This window comes from Rhinoraja longicauda, chromosome 10, assembly GCF_053455715.1.
Source record: "Rhinoraja longicauda isolate Sanriku21f chromosome 10, sRhiLon1.1, whole genome shotgun sequence".
NCBI lineage: Eukaryota > Metazoa > Chordata > Chondrichthyes > Rajiformes > Arhynchobatidae > Rhinoraja > Rhinoraja longicauda.
In genome coordinates this window covers 3,912,044-3,929,153 of record NC_135962.1, presented here as the reverse complement: position 1 = coordinate 3,929,153, position 17,110 = coordinate 3,912,044, and the positions used below count along the sequence as shown (strand labels likewise).

General features: G+C 45.1%; 1 protein-coding gene across 2 annotated transcripts in view; it reads right to left on the bottom strand.

The window, feature by feature from the left end:
* The window catches only part of sos2 (son of sevenless homolog 2 (Drosophila)), an 85,521-nt gene that overhangs the window by 7,571 nt on the left and 60,840 nt on the right, over positions 1 to 17,110 (bottom strand). For both annotated transcript variants that reach the window (XM_078406081.1, XM_078406082.1), the window contains exons 13-20: positions 16,753 to 16,856; positions 13,683 to 13,905; positions 12,636 to 12,755; positions 10,984 to 11,146; positions 4,614 to 4,731; positions 3,550 to 3,722; positions 2,847 to 2,963; positions 1,419 to 1,677 (exon numbers count right to left, since the gene is read on the bottom strand). In XM_078406081.1, coding sequence (XP_078262207.1) covers positions 1,419 to 1,677; positions 2,847 to 2,963; positions 3,550 to 3,722; positions 4,614 to 4,731; positions 10,984 to 11,146; positions 12,636 to 12,755; positions 13,683 to 13,905; positions 16,753 to 16,856 — 1,277 coding nt within the window. The remainder of the gene's footprint in view (positions 1 to 1,418; positions 1,678 to 2,846; positions 2,964 to 3,549; positions 3,723 to 4,613; positions 4,732 to 10,983; positions 11,147 to 12,635; positions 12,756 to 13,682; positions 13,906 to 16,752; positions 16,857 to 17,110) is intronic.

Below are 17,110 nucleotides of genomic sequence, written 5' to 3'. Positions count from 1 at the left end.
TATTTAAATCATTTCGTTGAACTTTCCTTCTGAAATTTATTCCATTGACGTCAATGGAATCGGTTTGAGGGACTGGCCACAGAATATTGACATAACCACATAGTCATAGAGAGGATTCAGCGCCACTCACTAACCACGGGTGATGTTCCAGCCACAACTCATCTTTCAGATTTAGATTTTAGAGATACAGCGCGGAAACAGGCCCTTCGGCCCACCGAGTCCGTGCCGCCCAGCGATCCCCGCACATTAACACTATCCTACACCCACTAGGGACAATTTTTACATTTACCCAGTCAATTAACCTACATACCTGTACGTCTTAGGAGTGTGGGAGGAAACCGAAGATCTCGGAGAAAACCCACGCAGGTCACGGGGAGAACGTACAAACTCCGTACAGTCGGCGCCCGTAGTCAGGATGGAACCTGAGTCTCCGGCGCTGCATTCACTGTAAGGCAGCAACTCTACCGCTGCGCCACCGTGCCGCCCATTAAACCTCTAATTCAGTAAACTTCTAATTGCTCTTGATAAGTATAGACTATGTTTGTGACTAGATTGTGGTGATCTTGACAGATATCATACTCAGTTCTAATCAAAGATACCTTCCATTAAATCTATCTCAAGGCCACATCACACTTTTGTTTCTCTCCCATCTATAAGGTGTCCACTATTTTTCTGACCACAGTGAGCAAACTTGGAAAGGGTGACTTTAATTAAACATGTGTGATCTTCTTAATTGAATGACTTGTTGCTAAACTATTCAGTTGCATACCTACTACACCGCTGAGGAACTTAAAGAAACAATTAGTAGATTCTAGAAATATTTTGCAAAAACAAAATGACAAAACACTTCAAAATTAATGGAGACACAAAAGACTGCAGATGCTGGAGTAACTCAGCGGGTTAAGCAGCATCTCTGGAGAATATGAATAGGTGATGTTTCGTATCAGGACCATTATTCAGATTTGGTAGGAAAGAACCAAATCGAATGTAAATCGATGTAAATCTGGCTTAAATCGAATGTACACAAAATGCTGGAGTAACTCAGTGGGACAGACAGCATCTCTGGAGGGAAGGAATGGGTGACATTTTGGGTCGACACCCTTCTTCAGACTGATTCATTCTGAAGAAGGGTCTCGACCCAAAATGTCACCCATTCCTTCTCTCCAGAGATGCTGTCTGTCCCGCTGAGTTACTCCAGCATTTTGTGTCTACCATTATTCAGATTGTAGTCTACAGATTCCAGCCTGAAGAAGGGTCCTGACCGAAACGTCACCTATCTATGTTCCCCAGAGATGCTGCCTGACTCGCTGAGTTACTCCAACACTTTGTTTTACTTGAAAATGAATGCCTTTACAGGAACAGAGGAGACACATTAATTTTAACTCTGGAGATATTGTTCGGCAGAGAATGACACTCACTGCCAGAGCTGGGCAAGTCCACGTCCCCAAAGACACTTAGGTCAGAAGAAGCAGACACAGGAGGGGTTGATGGTGTGTTGGGAGAGTTTGGAACAGAGACTGTTGATTCATTATCCGTTTCAGGAATTCGACTAAAGCTGATCTTCCGTGGTTCACGCTCCAAAGGCATAGGGTTTCTTAAGGTCCCAGAGGTAGAGGTATGTCTTGGAGGATTCGGCCTTATTCCAGGAGATTTTAAGGAATATGAAGATTTTCTTGGCTGAAGAGACAAGACAAAGGTGATCTATCACCGGAGCTTAAAAGTAACATGCATTCTTACTCAATAATAAAATGTAACCAATTAATCAAATAGTATCCATTTTTTAATATGGCGTGAAGGGGCAATAATGTAATTCGCTTAACAATAATTTAGAATTATTTTAATCTGCACTAGTTAAAACAATGCTTATTTAAGTTTTGCTTTCTTAGAGACAGAGTCATAGAGCATAGAAACAGGTCCTTCGGCCCAAAGCCCATGCCCAATAGACAATAGGTGCAGGAGGAGGCCATTCGGCCCTTCGAGCCAGCACCGCCATTCAATGTGATCATGGCTGATCATTCACAATCAGTACCCCGTTCCTGCCTTCTCCCCATACCCCCTGACTCCGCTATCCTTAAGAGCTCTATCTAGCTCTCTCTTGAACGCATTCAGAGATGCATCTACACTAGTAATGATGGGTTCACGACGAACAAATGATTCGTCTCGCCAGCCTAGCTACTGGTATTAAGAACTGCTGTAACATTCTCTTTGAATGTGTAAAGCAAGCTAAGAAAAAGGAATCTTTCAAAATGCAAAGGAATTTGACCTGCTTAGCAAAGTCAAAGTTCAAGTGCATCCACAATGGGCAACAAGAACACAATGTTTGTTGTCTTTATACACAAACAGTGATTTATTTTATAGAAACAAGACGTAAATGAATGGAGATGGTCAGCAGCATCAGTGGAGCGAAAAGCTGAGTTAATGTTTCAGGTCTAAATTCTAAATGTGCAACACTGCGTTTGTTTTAAGAGAAAGTTTAGGCATTCATTAGAGGGGTATAATTATTGTGGTTCCAAACCAACATATTTTTATGAGTCAACTGTTTAAAAAAAAGTATTGATGAAATAAAAGGTTATTGTAGAAGGATGGATACAGCATTGGTGCATTGTAACTCCATACAATTTTATGCCTGACTGTGAGCCACATACCAATTCATTACTTGACACTCAACATTATAGTTAAGTACTGTTGATGTGTTTTAAATAATTAATTTGGCATTTAAAATTATCAACTACATGAATCACTGCAGTGACTCTAAATTTCTATCCAGATACTCATTTTTAAATACCTAACTTATCAAAAACACATAAATTAAACGGAACTCTACGAGTTACTGAGCGATCACTTACAAATCGTGGCGGTTGTTTGCAGTTACGTGGCTCAATTTCCAAGGATTTGTTGAACAAATAGTCTGTAAACTCCTTTTCATTCATATTTCCCATTGGATTCAGATTTTCAAAAAACTTCTGTGCATCAACACAAACAGAACTTCCAGGTAAGTCTTAGTGAAATATAGTGGAGAAATTCATTTTCAAATTTAGTTTAGTTTAGAGATACAGCACAGAAACAGGCCCTTCGGCCCACCGACTCCGCACCGACCAGCGATCTCCGCACACTAACACTGTTCTACACACACTTGCGACAATTTACATTTGTACCAAGCCAATTAACCGACAAACCTGTACGGCTTTGGAGTGTGGGAGGAAACAGAAGATGTTGGAGAAAACCCACGCACGTCGCGGGGAGAACGTACAAACTCCGTACAGACATCGCCCATAGTCAGGATTGAACCCGGGTCTATGGCGCTGTAAGGCAGTAGCTCTACCACTACACCACTGTGCCGTCCCTTTCCTTTTAGATTTTGGCTGTGGAGCATGGTATCTAGCTCACTAAATATACCATGCCTTCTCCAAGCCATGCTTCCTTTTATTCCCTCTACTGGAGTGGTTTCCCGTGCTCTGCTGCCTTGGTCAGGCCACCCATCCACCCTAGACTTAGTTTAGACGGCATATAAAAATGTAAATGCTGACAAAAGAGCTAGTACCGAGTTACCTTTATATCTGTTTCCACTTGTAGGCAGTAGGGCTGATTTTGATACTGTTGAATTTCTCCTGTGATTTCTGCCACTTTCCTGCGTTTGCTAAAATTGATTAATTCTTTCCCACATCTTTTTAGGAAATCTGGGTTCCCCACTTCCGTCTTCAGGATGTTTGTCAAATAAATACCTTTGAATGGAAATAGTGTATGAAATTTCAACTCCATTTTTTTTTTAAACATGCTCAACACAAATAAAGAAAAACAAAATCACGTGTTCAATTTTTCATATAATTTAAGAACTGAGATTAAAAAATGATCAGTCTGAAGAAGGGTCTCGACCCGAAACGTCGCCCATTCCTTCTCTCCTGAGATGCTGCCTGACCTGCTGAGTTACTCCAGCATTTTGTGAATAAATACCTTCGATTTGTACCAGCATCTGCAGTTATTTTCTTATAAAACATGAAAGAACAGACAGCCTGACAAACTGCATGGATTCAGACCAACCTCCACAGATGTGCTGTTGAAAGCATTTTATCAGGATGCATCACAGCTTGGTTTGGGAGCAGCTCCATCCAAGACCGCAAGAAATTGCAGCAAATTGTGGACGCAGCCCAGACCATCACACAAAGCAACCTCCCTTCCATTGACTCCATTTATATCTCACGCTGCCTCGTCAAGGACCAGTTGCACCCTGGCCACTCCCTCTTCTCTCCACTCCCATTGGACAATAGGGTACGGAGGTGTGAAAGCGCACACCACCAGATTCAGGGGTAGTTTCTTCCCAGCTGTTATCATCTGTCAACTGAACCATCCTACCACAACCAGAGAGCAGCCCTGAACTACTATCTACCTCATCGGGGGGCCCTCGGACTTTCTTTGTTCAGACTTTACATTGCACTGTAAATGGCTCGATTGCAACCATGTATTGTCTTTTCGCTGGTTGGTTAGCATGCGACAAAAGCTTCTGACTGCACCTTGGTGGTACACATGACAATAAACTGAACTGAAAAGTGGTCCCATGCACAATTCATTGATGAATCCTTCAAGGAACCGGGGAGATAAGTCGTTGAATTTCCTACCAAAGAAAGGCACACAAGGTGGGTTTATTGACTTCAGCTTGGTCAGGTACTTCTTGAAGTGATCTTGACTTAGGTCCACTGCTTCCTCCAAAACCCTTTTCTTTCTTTCTGGCAATGCCTATGCAAAATATAGAAAGTTGTAAGCCAATATACAAAAATGCACGGTCTTAAACCAAAAAAAAAATAATCCCAGATTAAAAAAACAATATTATCCAATAAATGAATGTTATTCAACATTAAATTGCAAATGCTATTAATTTTCAAACCCCTTTCATCCGCGGGTCAACGGGCAAACAGAAGATCAGGAAGGATTTAGTGACTGCGAAGAGCTGATTTGGAAGGAACACATAAGGATAAGCACGAGGCTGAAAGCATCTCGACCATCCAAACAACACAATCACCTCAAGACTGTACACTGATACCTGTGACAGAGGCTGAAATCTACAATCATTCTGTCTGATGTACAATTTTCTGAATTATGCGTCTTTTCTCTTTTTGCTGCATATTATTGCAAATTATAAATAGATCTGTTAAGTTACTGTTTTAAATTTTAATTGTAAAATTGAGGGACCTTGTGGCCTCAAGCTTTCCTCTGTCCTCGTTCAACGCCCCGATAGAATCTGGGCAATATTGGGACCTCCATGACTGGGCTACAATGGGACCTCCATGACTGGGCTACAATGGGACCTCCGTCACTGGGCTACAATGGGACCTCCGTGACTGGGCTACAATGGGACATCCGTGACTGGGCTACAATGGGACCTCCATGACTGGGCTACAATGGGACCTCCATGACTGGGCTACAATGGGACCCTCATCACTGGGCTACAATGGGACCTCCATCACTGGGTTATAATGGGGCCTCCACGACTGGGCTACAATGGGACCTCCATCACTGGGCTACAATGGGACCTCCATCACTGGGCTACAATGGGACCCTCATCACTGGGCTACAATGGGACCTCCATCACTGGGCAACAATGGGACCTCCATTACTAGGCTACAATGGGACCTCCATCACTGGGCAACAATGGGACCTCCATTACTAGGCTACAATGGGACCTCCATCACTGGGCTACAATGGGACCTCCATCACTGGGCTACAATGGGACCTCCATCACTGGGCTACAATGGGACCTCCATCACTGGGCTACAATGGGACCCCCATCACTGAGCTACAATGGGACCTCTATGGGTGGGCTACAATGGGACCTCCATGGGTGGGCTACAATAGGACCTCCATGGGTGGGCTACAATGGGACCTCCATCACTGGGCTACAATGGGACCTCCATGGGTGGGCTACAATGGGACCTCCATCACTGGGCTACAATGGGACCTCCATGAGTGGGCTACAATGGGACCTCCATCACTGGGCTACAATGGGACCCCCATCACTGAGCTACAATGGGACCTCCATGGGTGGGCTACAATGGGACCTCCATGGGTGGGCTACAATGGGACCTCCATCACTGGGCTACAATGGGACCCCCATCACTGAGCTACAATGGGACCTCCATGGGTGGGCTACAATGGGACCTCTATGGGTGGGCTACAATAGGACCTCCATGGGTGGGCTACAATGGGACCTCCATCACTGGGCTACAATGGGACCTCCATCACTGGGCTACAATGGGACCTCCATCACTGGGCTACAATGGGACTTCCATCACTGGGCTACAATCGGACCCCCATCACTGGGCTACAATGGGACCTCCATCACTGGGCTACAATGGGACTTCCATCACTGGGCTACAATGGGACCTCCATCATTGGACACCAATGGGACCTCCATGGGTGGGCTACAATGGGACTTCCATGGGTGGGCTACAATGGGACCCCCATCACTGAGCTACAATGGGACCTCCATGGGTGGGCTACAATGGGACCTCCATGGGTGGGCTACAATGGGACCTCCATCACTGGGCTACAATGGGACCCCCATCACTGAGCTACAATGGGACCTCCATGGGTGGGCTACAATGGGACCTCCATGGGTGGGCTACAATAGGACCTCCATGGGTGGGCTACAATGGGACCTCCATCACTGGGCTACAATGGGACCTCCATGGGTGGGCTACAATGGGACCTCCATCACTGGGCTACAATGGGACCTCCATCACTGGGCTACAATGGGACTTCCATCACTGGGCTACAATTCGGACCCCCATCACTGGGCTACAATGGGACCTCCATCACTGGGCTACAATGGGACTTCCATCACTGGGCTACAATGGGACCTCCATCATTGGACACCAATGGGACCTCCATGGGTGGGCTACAATGGGACTTCCATGGGTGGGCTACAATGGGACCTCCATCATTGGACACCAATGGGACCTCCATGGGTGGGCTACAATGGGACCTCCATGGGTAGCCTACAATGGGACCTCCATCACTGGGCTACAATGGGACCTCCATCACTGAGTTACAATGGGACCTCCATCACTGGACGTCAATGGGACCTCCACGGGTGTGTCTGGGCAACAATGGGACCTCCATCGATGTGTGGAAGCCCCACTTGCCAGACTCCTCTGAAAGGCACCAGCTGCTGGCAATGCCCCAGAACCTGGCCTTGCCACCGCTCAACTCAGTCAGAATTTCTAAATATTGCTGACATTTAAACATGAAAATGAGGCAAGTAAATAAGAAAACTTAATTTTAAAATACAGAAGAAAAAAAATTAAACATACTTTAAAAAGTAATGGAATTTGCCAACTATTTGTGCAGCTTTACAATGGTCATTGTAACAACAGTAACAGATTCTGTAGCAGGCTAGAAACATAAAAAATAGGTGCAGGAGTAGGCCATTCTGCCCTTCCAGCCTGCACGATATGACCATTCACGCCTTTATATCCTCTCACTTGGCCTACTGCAACTCCCTGTGTACTGGGATCAGTCAGTCATCCCTGTCCCGCCTGCAATTGGTTCAGAACGCCGCAGCAAGGCTCCTTACAGGCACCCGAAAGAGGGACCATATTACCCCTATTCTGGCCTCTCTCCACTGGCTGCCGGTGTGGCTCAGAATCGATTTCAAGATTCTCTTGTTTGTCTATAAAGCTCTAAATGGGCTTGCCCCCCTCTATATCAAAACCCCCCTCCAACCCCTTACTCTACTTCCAGGTCCCTCAGGTCGGCCGACTTGGGGTTACTGGCTGTGCCGTGGTCCAGGCTTACGCTCAGGGGTGACCGCGCTTTTGCGGTTGCAGCTCCTAGACTGTGGAACAGCATTTCCTCCCTATCAGATCTGCCCCTTCCATCAGCTCTTTTAAGTCCAGGCTCAAAACATACTTCTGTTCTTTAGCGTTTTGAGGCCTTCTGATGGGGCTGATTTTTGTTTTGTGCTGATCTCTTCGAACTTTTTTTTGTGCCTGTGTGCTGTGATGTCTTTTTCTTATTGTGTTTTTAGTTCTGATGTACAGCACTTTGGTCAACGTGGGTTGTTTTTAAATGTGCTTTTATAAATAAACTTGACTTGACTTGACTTGAATCAATATGATCATGGCTGATCATCCAAAATCAGTACCCCGTTCCGGCTTTTCCCCCATATCCCTTGATTCCCTTAGCCCTTAGAGCTGAATCTAACTCTCTCTAGAAAACATGCAGTCAATTGGCCTCCACTGCCTTCTATGGCAGAAAATTCCACAGACTCACAACTCTCCGGGTGAAAAAGTTTTTCCTCATCTCAATCCTAAATGGCATCTAGCCTGTCCAATCCTCAAAGAATTTTATATGTTTCTATAAGATCCCCAGTGAATACAAACCCAGTCGACTCATTCTTTCATCATACGTCAGTCCCGCCATCCCAGGAATTAACCTGGTAAACCTACGCTGCATTCCCTCAATAGCAATAATGTCCTTCCTCAGATTAGGAGACCAAAATTGCACACAATACTTCAGGTGCGGTCTCACCAGGGCCCTGTACAACTGCAGTAGGACCTCCTTGCTCCTAAACTCAAATCCTCTCGCAAAGAAGGCCAACATGCCATTAGCTTTCTTCACTGCCTGCTGTACCTGCATGCTTACTTTCAGTGACTGATGTACAAGCACATCCAGGTCTCGCTGCACCTCCCTTTCTACTAATCTGACACCATTCAGATAATAATCTGCCTTCCTGTTTTTGCCACCAAAGTGGATAACCTCACATTTATCCACATTATACTGCATCTGCATTTTCCCCTTCATAAATCCATTCTGACTTTGACCGATCCCATCACTGCTTTCCAAATGCGCTGCTATAACATCTTTAATAATCGACTCGAACATCTTCCCCACTACCGATGTAAGGCTAACTGGTCTATAATTCCCCATTTTCCCCGTCCCTCCTTTCTTAAAAAGTGGGGTTACATTGGCTACCCTCCAGTCCACAGGAACTGATCCAGAGTCGAGAGAACATTGGAAAATGATCACCAATGCATACACGATTTCTAGGGTCACCTCCTTGAGTACTCTGGGATGCAGACCATCAGGCCCTGAGGATGTATCTGCCTTTAGTCCTAACAGTTTACCTAACACCATTTTCTGACTAATGTGGATTCCCTTCAGTTCCTCCCTCCCACTAGATTCTCGGTCCAATAGTATTTCCGGAAGATTGTTTGTGTCTTCCTTAGCGAAGACAGAACCAAAGTACTTGTTTAACTGTTCTGCCATTTCCTTGTTTCCCATTATAAATTCACCTGTCTCTGACTGTAAGGGACCTTCATTCGTCTTCACTAATCTTTTCCTTTTTACATACCTAAAGAAACTTTGGCAGTCAGTTTTTATATTCCCTGCAAGCTTTCTTTCATGCTCTTTTTTCCCCCTCTTAATTAACCCCTTTGTCCTCCTCTGTTGTTCTAAATATCTTCCAGTCCTCTGGTTTGCCGCTTCTTCCGGTCAATTTATATGCCTCTTCCTTGGATTTAACACTATCCTTGACTTCCCTTGTCAGCCACGTTTGAGCCGCCTTCCCAGTTTTATTTTTTCGCCATTCAGGGATGAACAATTTCTGGAGTTCATCCATGCGGTCTTTAAATCTTTGCCATTGCATCTCCACTGTCAACCCTTTAAGTATAATTAGCCAGTTTATCCTAGCCAATTCCCGTCTAATACTTTCAAACCTGGCGAAGAATGTGAGGGGACAGGCAGCATCTCTGGATGGATGGAATGGGTGACGTTTCAGGTAGAGACCCTTCCTCAGACTGTCTAAGAAAGTCTGAGGAGGGTCTCGACCCAAAACGTCACACATTGCTTCTCTCCAGAGATGCTGCCTGTCCAGCTGAGTTACTCCAGCTTTTTGTGTCTATCTTCAGTGTAAACCAGCATCTGCAGTTCCTTTCTACGCAAGAGTCCGAAGGCTCGAGATTACCACATGTGTAAAATCCCAAACTTGTTGGCACTTACATGGGTAAATACAATTGATTCCATTTGGAGATAAGTTAGGTGGTGTCAAGTTAGGAAAAGGGGACGTACAACGAGATCTGGCTGTCCTAGTGCATCAGTCACTGAAAGGGAGCATGCAGGTACAGCAGGCAGTGAAGAAAGCCAATGGAATGTTGGCCTTCATAATGAGAGGAGTTGAGTTTAGGAGCAAAGAGGTCCTTCTGCAGTTGTACAGGGCACTAGTGAGACCGCACCTGGAGTACTGTGTGCAGTTTTGGTCTCCAAATTTGAGGAAGGATATTCTTGCCATTGAGGGCGTGCAGCGTAGGTTTACTAGGTTAATTCCTGGAATGGCGGGACTGTCATATGTTGAAAGACTGGAGCGACTAGGCTTATATACACTGGAATTTAGAAGGATGAGAGGAGATCTTATCGAAACGTATAAGATTATTAAGGGGTTGGACATGTTCCCAATGTTGGGGGAGTCCAGAACAAGGGGCCACAGTTTAAGAATAAGGGGTAGGCCATTTAGAACTGAGATGAGGAAAAACCTTTTCAGTCAGAGAGTTGTGAATCTGTGGAATTCTCTGCCTCAGAGGGCAGTGGAGGCCAATTCTCTGAATGCATTGAAGAGAGAGCTAGATAGAGCTCTTAAGGATAGCGGAGTCAGGGGGTATGGGGAGAAGGCAGGAACGGAGTACTGATTGAGAATGATCAACCATGATCACATTGAATGGCGGTGCTGGCTCGAAGGGCTGAATGGCCTCCTCGTGCACCTATTGTCTATTGTCTCTAACTGGATTTATTAACACAGTTGCAGCACCGTGTCCGTCTGTTAAAATGCACTGGGGCAGAATATTATTCAACCTCCACAATTAATACATTCTCTTATACAACTGCATCTCATTGGGAACAGCATGTTCTAATTCAATGGAAGTTTTGTAGACAAACACAAGAATTGAGCAGCAAGAGATGCAAAACAAACTAAAGCCATCAGTACACATTGCTCACCTCAAAGGTATGATCCAGCCTGTAAACTGGCACCGAGTTAACTGTACTAACAATCTCCAGCACACCATTAAAGTTGTTGAGCTCCTGGAATACCTGTAGGATCTCTATAACACGACTTAAAACAGCCACTCTTTCTTCAAGGTTTTCCGCCTCCACTATACACCTGAGGATAAACGGAATATAACAGCGGTCACAAACAGAGAACCTGAACAATTCCACATTCGGAAACATTTTAAACTTTGAGATAAGCTGTAAAACATTTCAATCTCATTTCCCTTTTCAGATTGCATTGCAGTTGTAATTTGCTACCAAAACAATGTTCACAATGTAGCAAGTCAAATGCAATGAAGGAAGTGAACAGGAGATGCTGATGAAGTCGATGACGAAATGTTCGCAAGAGACAGATTCAAAATCTTTCCCTTCTGTGGCAATTAACAACGATTCAAACATATTCATAAAGGCAGTTTGTTTGTGGAAAGTGAAAATTAAAATTAATGAATAATAAAATTCCTAAATCTGCACTCATTCTCTGTCACCTTCTCCATAACAAGTTTGAATGTCCTGATACCTGAAACCCATCCTCTTTACACGATCTATCGTCCAATTCCACAATATTCCCACAACCAACTTTTCTCCAGATATTAGCTAATGTTTCACCTCTTTTTACAGGTAATGCCCCTTAAAACCATGTCCTCTGGTTAAAATTCCCCTACTCTGGGTAAAAGACTCTGCATTCACCCTATCTATACCCCTCATGATTTTATACAACTCTGTAAGATCACCCTTCTGCCTTCTGTGCTCCAAGGAATTAAGTTATAGCTTGCCCAACCTCTCTGATGCTTGAGACCCAGTAACATCTTTGTAAATCTTCTCTACTCTCTTTTCAGTTTAAAACTGCCCACAATACTCCACATGCGGCCTAACCAAAGCTTTATGGTGTTGCAACATGGCTTCCCAACTTTCATATTCAAAGCTCCGACCGATGATGGCAAGCATGTCTTAGATATTCTTTGCCACTCTATCTACTTGTGTTGTCACTTTCAGGGAGATACAGACTTGGACACTAAATTTCTGTGTATTAATGCTGTCAGTGGTTCTGCCCTCTGCTGTATACTTTTCCCTTGCATTTGACCTCCCATAATGCATCAGCTCACACTTGCTCAGATTAAACTCCATCTGCCAATTCTCCGCCCAAATTTCCAAATGGGGCAGCACGGTGGCGCAGAGGTAGAGTTGCTGCCTTACGGCGCCGGAGACATGGGTTCAATAACGACTACGGGTGCCGTCTGTACGGAGTTTGTACGTTCTCCCCGTGACCTACAGGGGTTTTCTCCGAGAACGTCGGTTTGCTCCCACACTCCAAAGACGTGCAGGTTTGTAGGTTAATTGGCTTGGTATGAATGTAAATTCTCCCCAGTGTGTGGAGGTTGCTGGTCAGTGTGGACTTGGTGGGCCAAAGGGGCTGTTTCTGCGGTGTATCTCTAAACTAAACCACAGTAAACCCATCTGTATCCTGCGGGTTCTTTTGACAACCTTCCTCACTGTCCACAACTCCACTAATTCTCGTGGTGTCTGTAAAATGTAGATTTACATTTCCATCAAAATCAATTACATATATTGCAAACAGAAGTCATACAATCACATAGACTTACTTTTCAAACCACAGTGTGAGATTTGTTGTGTGACGAATCATTTTCAATAAATTAGGAGAATTCACCTCTTTGTTTTCTTTTGTCCAGACACTTCCTACAAGTTCAGATGGCTGAACAGCCCTGAAAAACATGTACAGAGTGCCACGCACATTTCTTAAAAGTCCTCAAATAAAAGAACAAAGTCATAGAAGACTCTCCGATTTACGGACTGTTCCCAAGGACACATTCAGAGACGGGCATCAAGTGCTGCTGGAAGGTCATCATGCTCTTTGGTCGGCCCGAACTGTTGACCTCCCAGCAGAGCGAGATGTTCGTGGGGGAATGTTGCCGACTGGCCCGCTGTGTCCTGCAGGAGTACATGCTGAGGGACGCACTGAAGCGGGGGCCACAGTCTACGGTCTTTCCGCTACTGGACATTGGGGGGCAGGGTGTGGTGAAGACGGCCCTCAAATGAGGGAAGGGATTTCACCCCAAGGGGCTACATGAGTGTCGGGTAAAACTTGTAAACACTATGGATCAACAAAATGAATGTATGTATAGCCTCCGAGAATGTCGGAATAATTTTTGCACAGTTCTTGTATTGTATATACTTTTAACTCTGAATAAAGTTTACTTTGAATTTTAAAAAATAAGAACAGAAGTGGTTCATAGTTGTGTGTTAATGGCCTTAATTAATTTTTTATAATTTTTCCCCCCCGTAAGTAGCTCTTAAATATATACACATTTTTAGCTCATTTTATTCATTCAAATAGTGCAGACATGAAATGATTACACCTCACTTGTTAGCCCTGCTGCAAGTGGAACTACACCGGTACTGTACTTGGTGCAGATTCATTGAAACTCTTGCAGTTGGTTCCCCAGTCTGACAACCCACAGGTATGTACCTCCCTATACCTGGGCTGTGTGTTGTTGTGCTGGGAACCTGGACCAAACCCCCGCCACCCCCGCTGGCGTGCTCCGCTATCTCGAAGCGAGGCACCCATAAAGATTGAGAGCTTTAAACTTTACATCTGAACGTACTTGGTGAAATCGCAACTGTTGTTTTACCTGTAAAGGTCCGATTCCAAGAGTGTAAGTTGCCGTGCTATTTCAATGGGATGAAGGGTCATGAGATCAAATGTCTCCATCTGCCCAGACCGACTAATGTACCATTCAATTTGAGGCGGTGGGTTCTCAAAAGTGATAGCGTGGCTGATTCCATTTACTTCAGCTTGTCTCTTGCGATGAATGATTTTTGTAATTGATTCAACCCACTTCTTCATGGCTTTCCCTGTAAAGAGAACACAGTTTGTGTTACTCCAAGGGTCTCTAGCTTTTCAAATAATTTCAATATATATAGAACTTGGCCAGGGATGATTGTGATCTACAAAGTTTAAATATTCATTGACATGACGTTTCTTCCTTTGGTGACATTAGGACATTAACCGTACAGTTGAGACATCTCAGGCACATGTTATTCAACACTTTAGTTACAAAGCAAATTATAGACAATAGATGCAGGAGTAGGCCATTCGGCCCTTCGGGCCAGCACCACCATTCAATGTGATAATGGCTGATCATTCTCAATCAGTACCCCATTCCTGCCTTCTCCCCATTCCCCCTGACTCCGCTATCCTTAAAAGCTCTATCTAGCTCTCTCTTGAATGCATTCAGAGAATTGGCCTCCACTGCCTTCTGAGGCAGAGAATTCCACAGATTCACAACTCTCTGACTGAAAACTTTTTTCCTCATCTCAGTTCTAAATGACCTACCCCTTATTCCTTAAAATTGGAGGAACAGTACCTCATATTTCGCTTGGGCAGCTTACAAGCCAGCAGTATGACTCTTGATTTGTCTAACTTCACGTAACCTTTGCACCCCCTCTCTCTCCGTCTTGTTGAGTCTCATTGATCTGTAATTCGTTTTCACCTAGCCCACAACTAACAAAGGCCAGTTTCTTTTATATAAGAAAATAACTGCAGATGCTGGTACAAATCGATTTATTCACAAAATGCTGGAGTAACTCAGCAGGTCAGGCAGCATCTCGGGAGAGAAGGAATAGGTGACGTTTCGGGTCGAGACCCTTCTTCAGACTGATGTCGGGGATGGGACAAAGGAAGGATATAGGTGGAGACAGGAAGATAGAGGGAGAACTGGGAAGGAGGAGGGGAAGAGAGGGACAGAGGAGCTATCTGAAGTTGGAGAAGTCGACGTTCATACCACCGGGCCGCAAACTGCCCAGGCGAAATTTGGAGAAGTCGACGTTCATACCACCGGGCCGCAAACTGCCCAGGAGAAATTTGGAGAAGTCGACGTTCATACCACCGGGCCGCAAACTGCCCAGGCGAAATTTGGAGAAGTCGACGTTCATACCAAATATACCTGGACTATCTCTGACATCTCCCTCCCGTTTCTGGACCTCACCATCTCCATCACAGGAGAAAAACTAGTGACGGACATTTATTACAAGCCCACCGACTCGCACAGCTATCTGGACTACACTTCTTCCCACCCGGTCCCCTGCAAGAAGTCTATCCCCTACTCCCAATTCCTCCGTCTACGCCGCATCTGCGCCCGGGATGAGGTGTTTCACACTAGGGCTTCCGAGATGTCCTCGTTTTTCAGAAAACGGGGCTTCCCCTCCTCCATTATAGATGAGGCTCTCACTAGGGTCTCTTCTACATCCCGCAGCTCCGCTCTTGCTCCCCATCCCCACACTCGCAACAAGGACAGGATCCCCCTCGTTCTCACCTTCCACCCCACCAGCCAGCGGATCCAACATATCATCCACCAACATTTCCGTCACCTAAAACAGGACCCCACCACTGGCCATATCTTCCCATCCCCTCCCCTCTCTGCGTTCCGCAGAGACCGTTCCCTCCGCAACTCCCTCGTCCACTCGTCCCTTCCTACCCAAACCACCCTAACCCCGGGCACTTTCCCTTGCAACCGCACGAGATGCAACACCTGTCCCTTTACCTCCCCCCTCTACTCCATCAAAGGACCCAAACATTCTTTCCAGGTGAGACAGAGGTTCACCTGCACCTCCTCCAACCTCACCTATTGCATCCGCTGCTCTAGATGTCAACTTATCTATATCGGCGAAACCAAGCGCAGGCTCGGCGATTGCTTCGCTGAACACCTGCGCTCGGTCCGCATTAACGCAACTGATCTCCCGGTGGCCCAGCACTTTAACTCCCCCTCCCATTCCCAGTCTGACCTCTCTGTCATGGGCCTCCTCCAGTGCCATAGTGAGGCCCGCCGGAAATTGGAGGAGCAGCCCCTCATATTTCGCCTGGGCAGTTTGCGGCCCGGTGGTATGAACGTCGACTTCTCCAACTTCAGATAGCTCCTCTGTCCCTCCCTTCCCCTCCTCCTTCCCAGATCTCCCTCTATCTTCCTGTCTCCACCTATATCCTTCCTTTGTCCCACCCCCGACATCAGTCTGAAGAAGGGTCTCGACCCGAAACGTCACCTATTCCTTCTCTCCCGAGATGCTGCCTGACCTGCTGAGTTACTCCAGCATTTTGTGAATAAACCAGTTTCCTTTATCATCGTTACTTTCTTTCATTCATTTGTTCTATATCTCTCTATATCACAGTCTATATCTCGTTTCCCTTTCCCATGACTCTCAGTCTGAAGAAGTGTCTCGACCCAAAACGTCACCTATTCCTTTTCTCCAGAGATGCTGCCTGACCCGCTTAGTTACTCCAGCTTTCTGTGTTTATCTTCAGTTTGAACCAGCGTCTGCAGTTTCTTCCTACACATGCAACGGTCAACGTTTGATTCTGACAATGGGAGGGAGTTGGTGTTTAAAATCAGTGAATCTACAGCTGAACTTGATTTCTGAGCATCAGGGCCAGGAATAGCAGTGTGCACAACCCGGGACTTGGCTTCACGGGAAACAGCCAGAAACATGCATTTTATAAGGTTGTAAACAACCAAAGGAACTGCAAAACTAAAGAAAAAATAACAAAAGCTTTGGCAGAAAAGCAACGGGTAAATTGGCAACAATGAGAGGAAATTGAGGTTTAAATGTTACTCATAGTAAAAAGAATTCCCATCAACGCATGTCTGTATCTTGAACACAAGTGGTCAACTTCTGACTCAGCCGACAGTTGTCAGCAAAAATAAGTACCTCGCACACTTGAAATAAATGCTTCCAAGCGATTAAGTAGCACGTTGTCTCTCTCAAAGTCGTAGAAATGATGTTCTACCCAATGCCGAAAAACATTTAGCACCCTAAACAAAAGAAACAAGTTTGTAAAAAACAAAACGCCACAAAAGACATTTATTTTAGACAAATTCAATCACTAATTTCACATTAGTTGTGAAAATGCAATACAGACTTAGAAGAGAGAACCTTAGAGATTATGATTTACAACTACAAATGCCTTCTGATCAGTTTTCATAAATTCATGTCATAGGTGCAGAATTAGCTCATTCGGCCCAACGTCTACTCTTCCATTCAATCATGGCTGATCTATCTCTCCCTC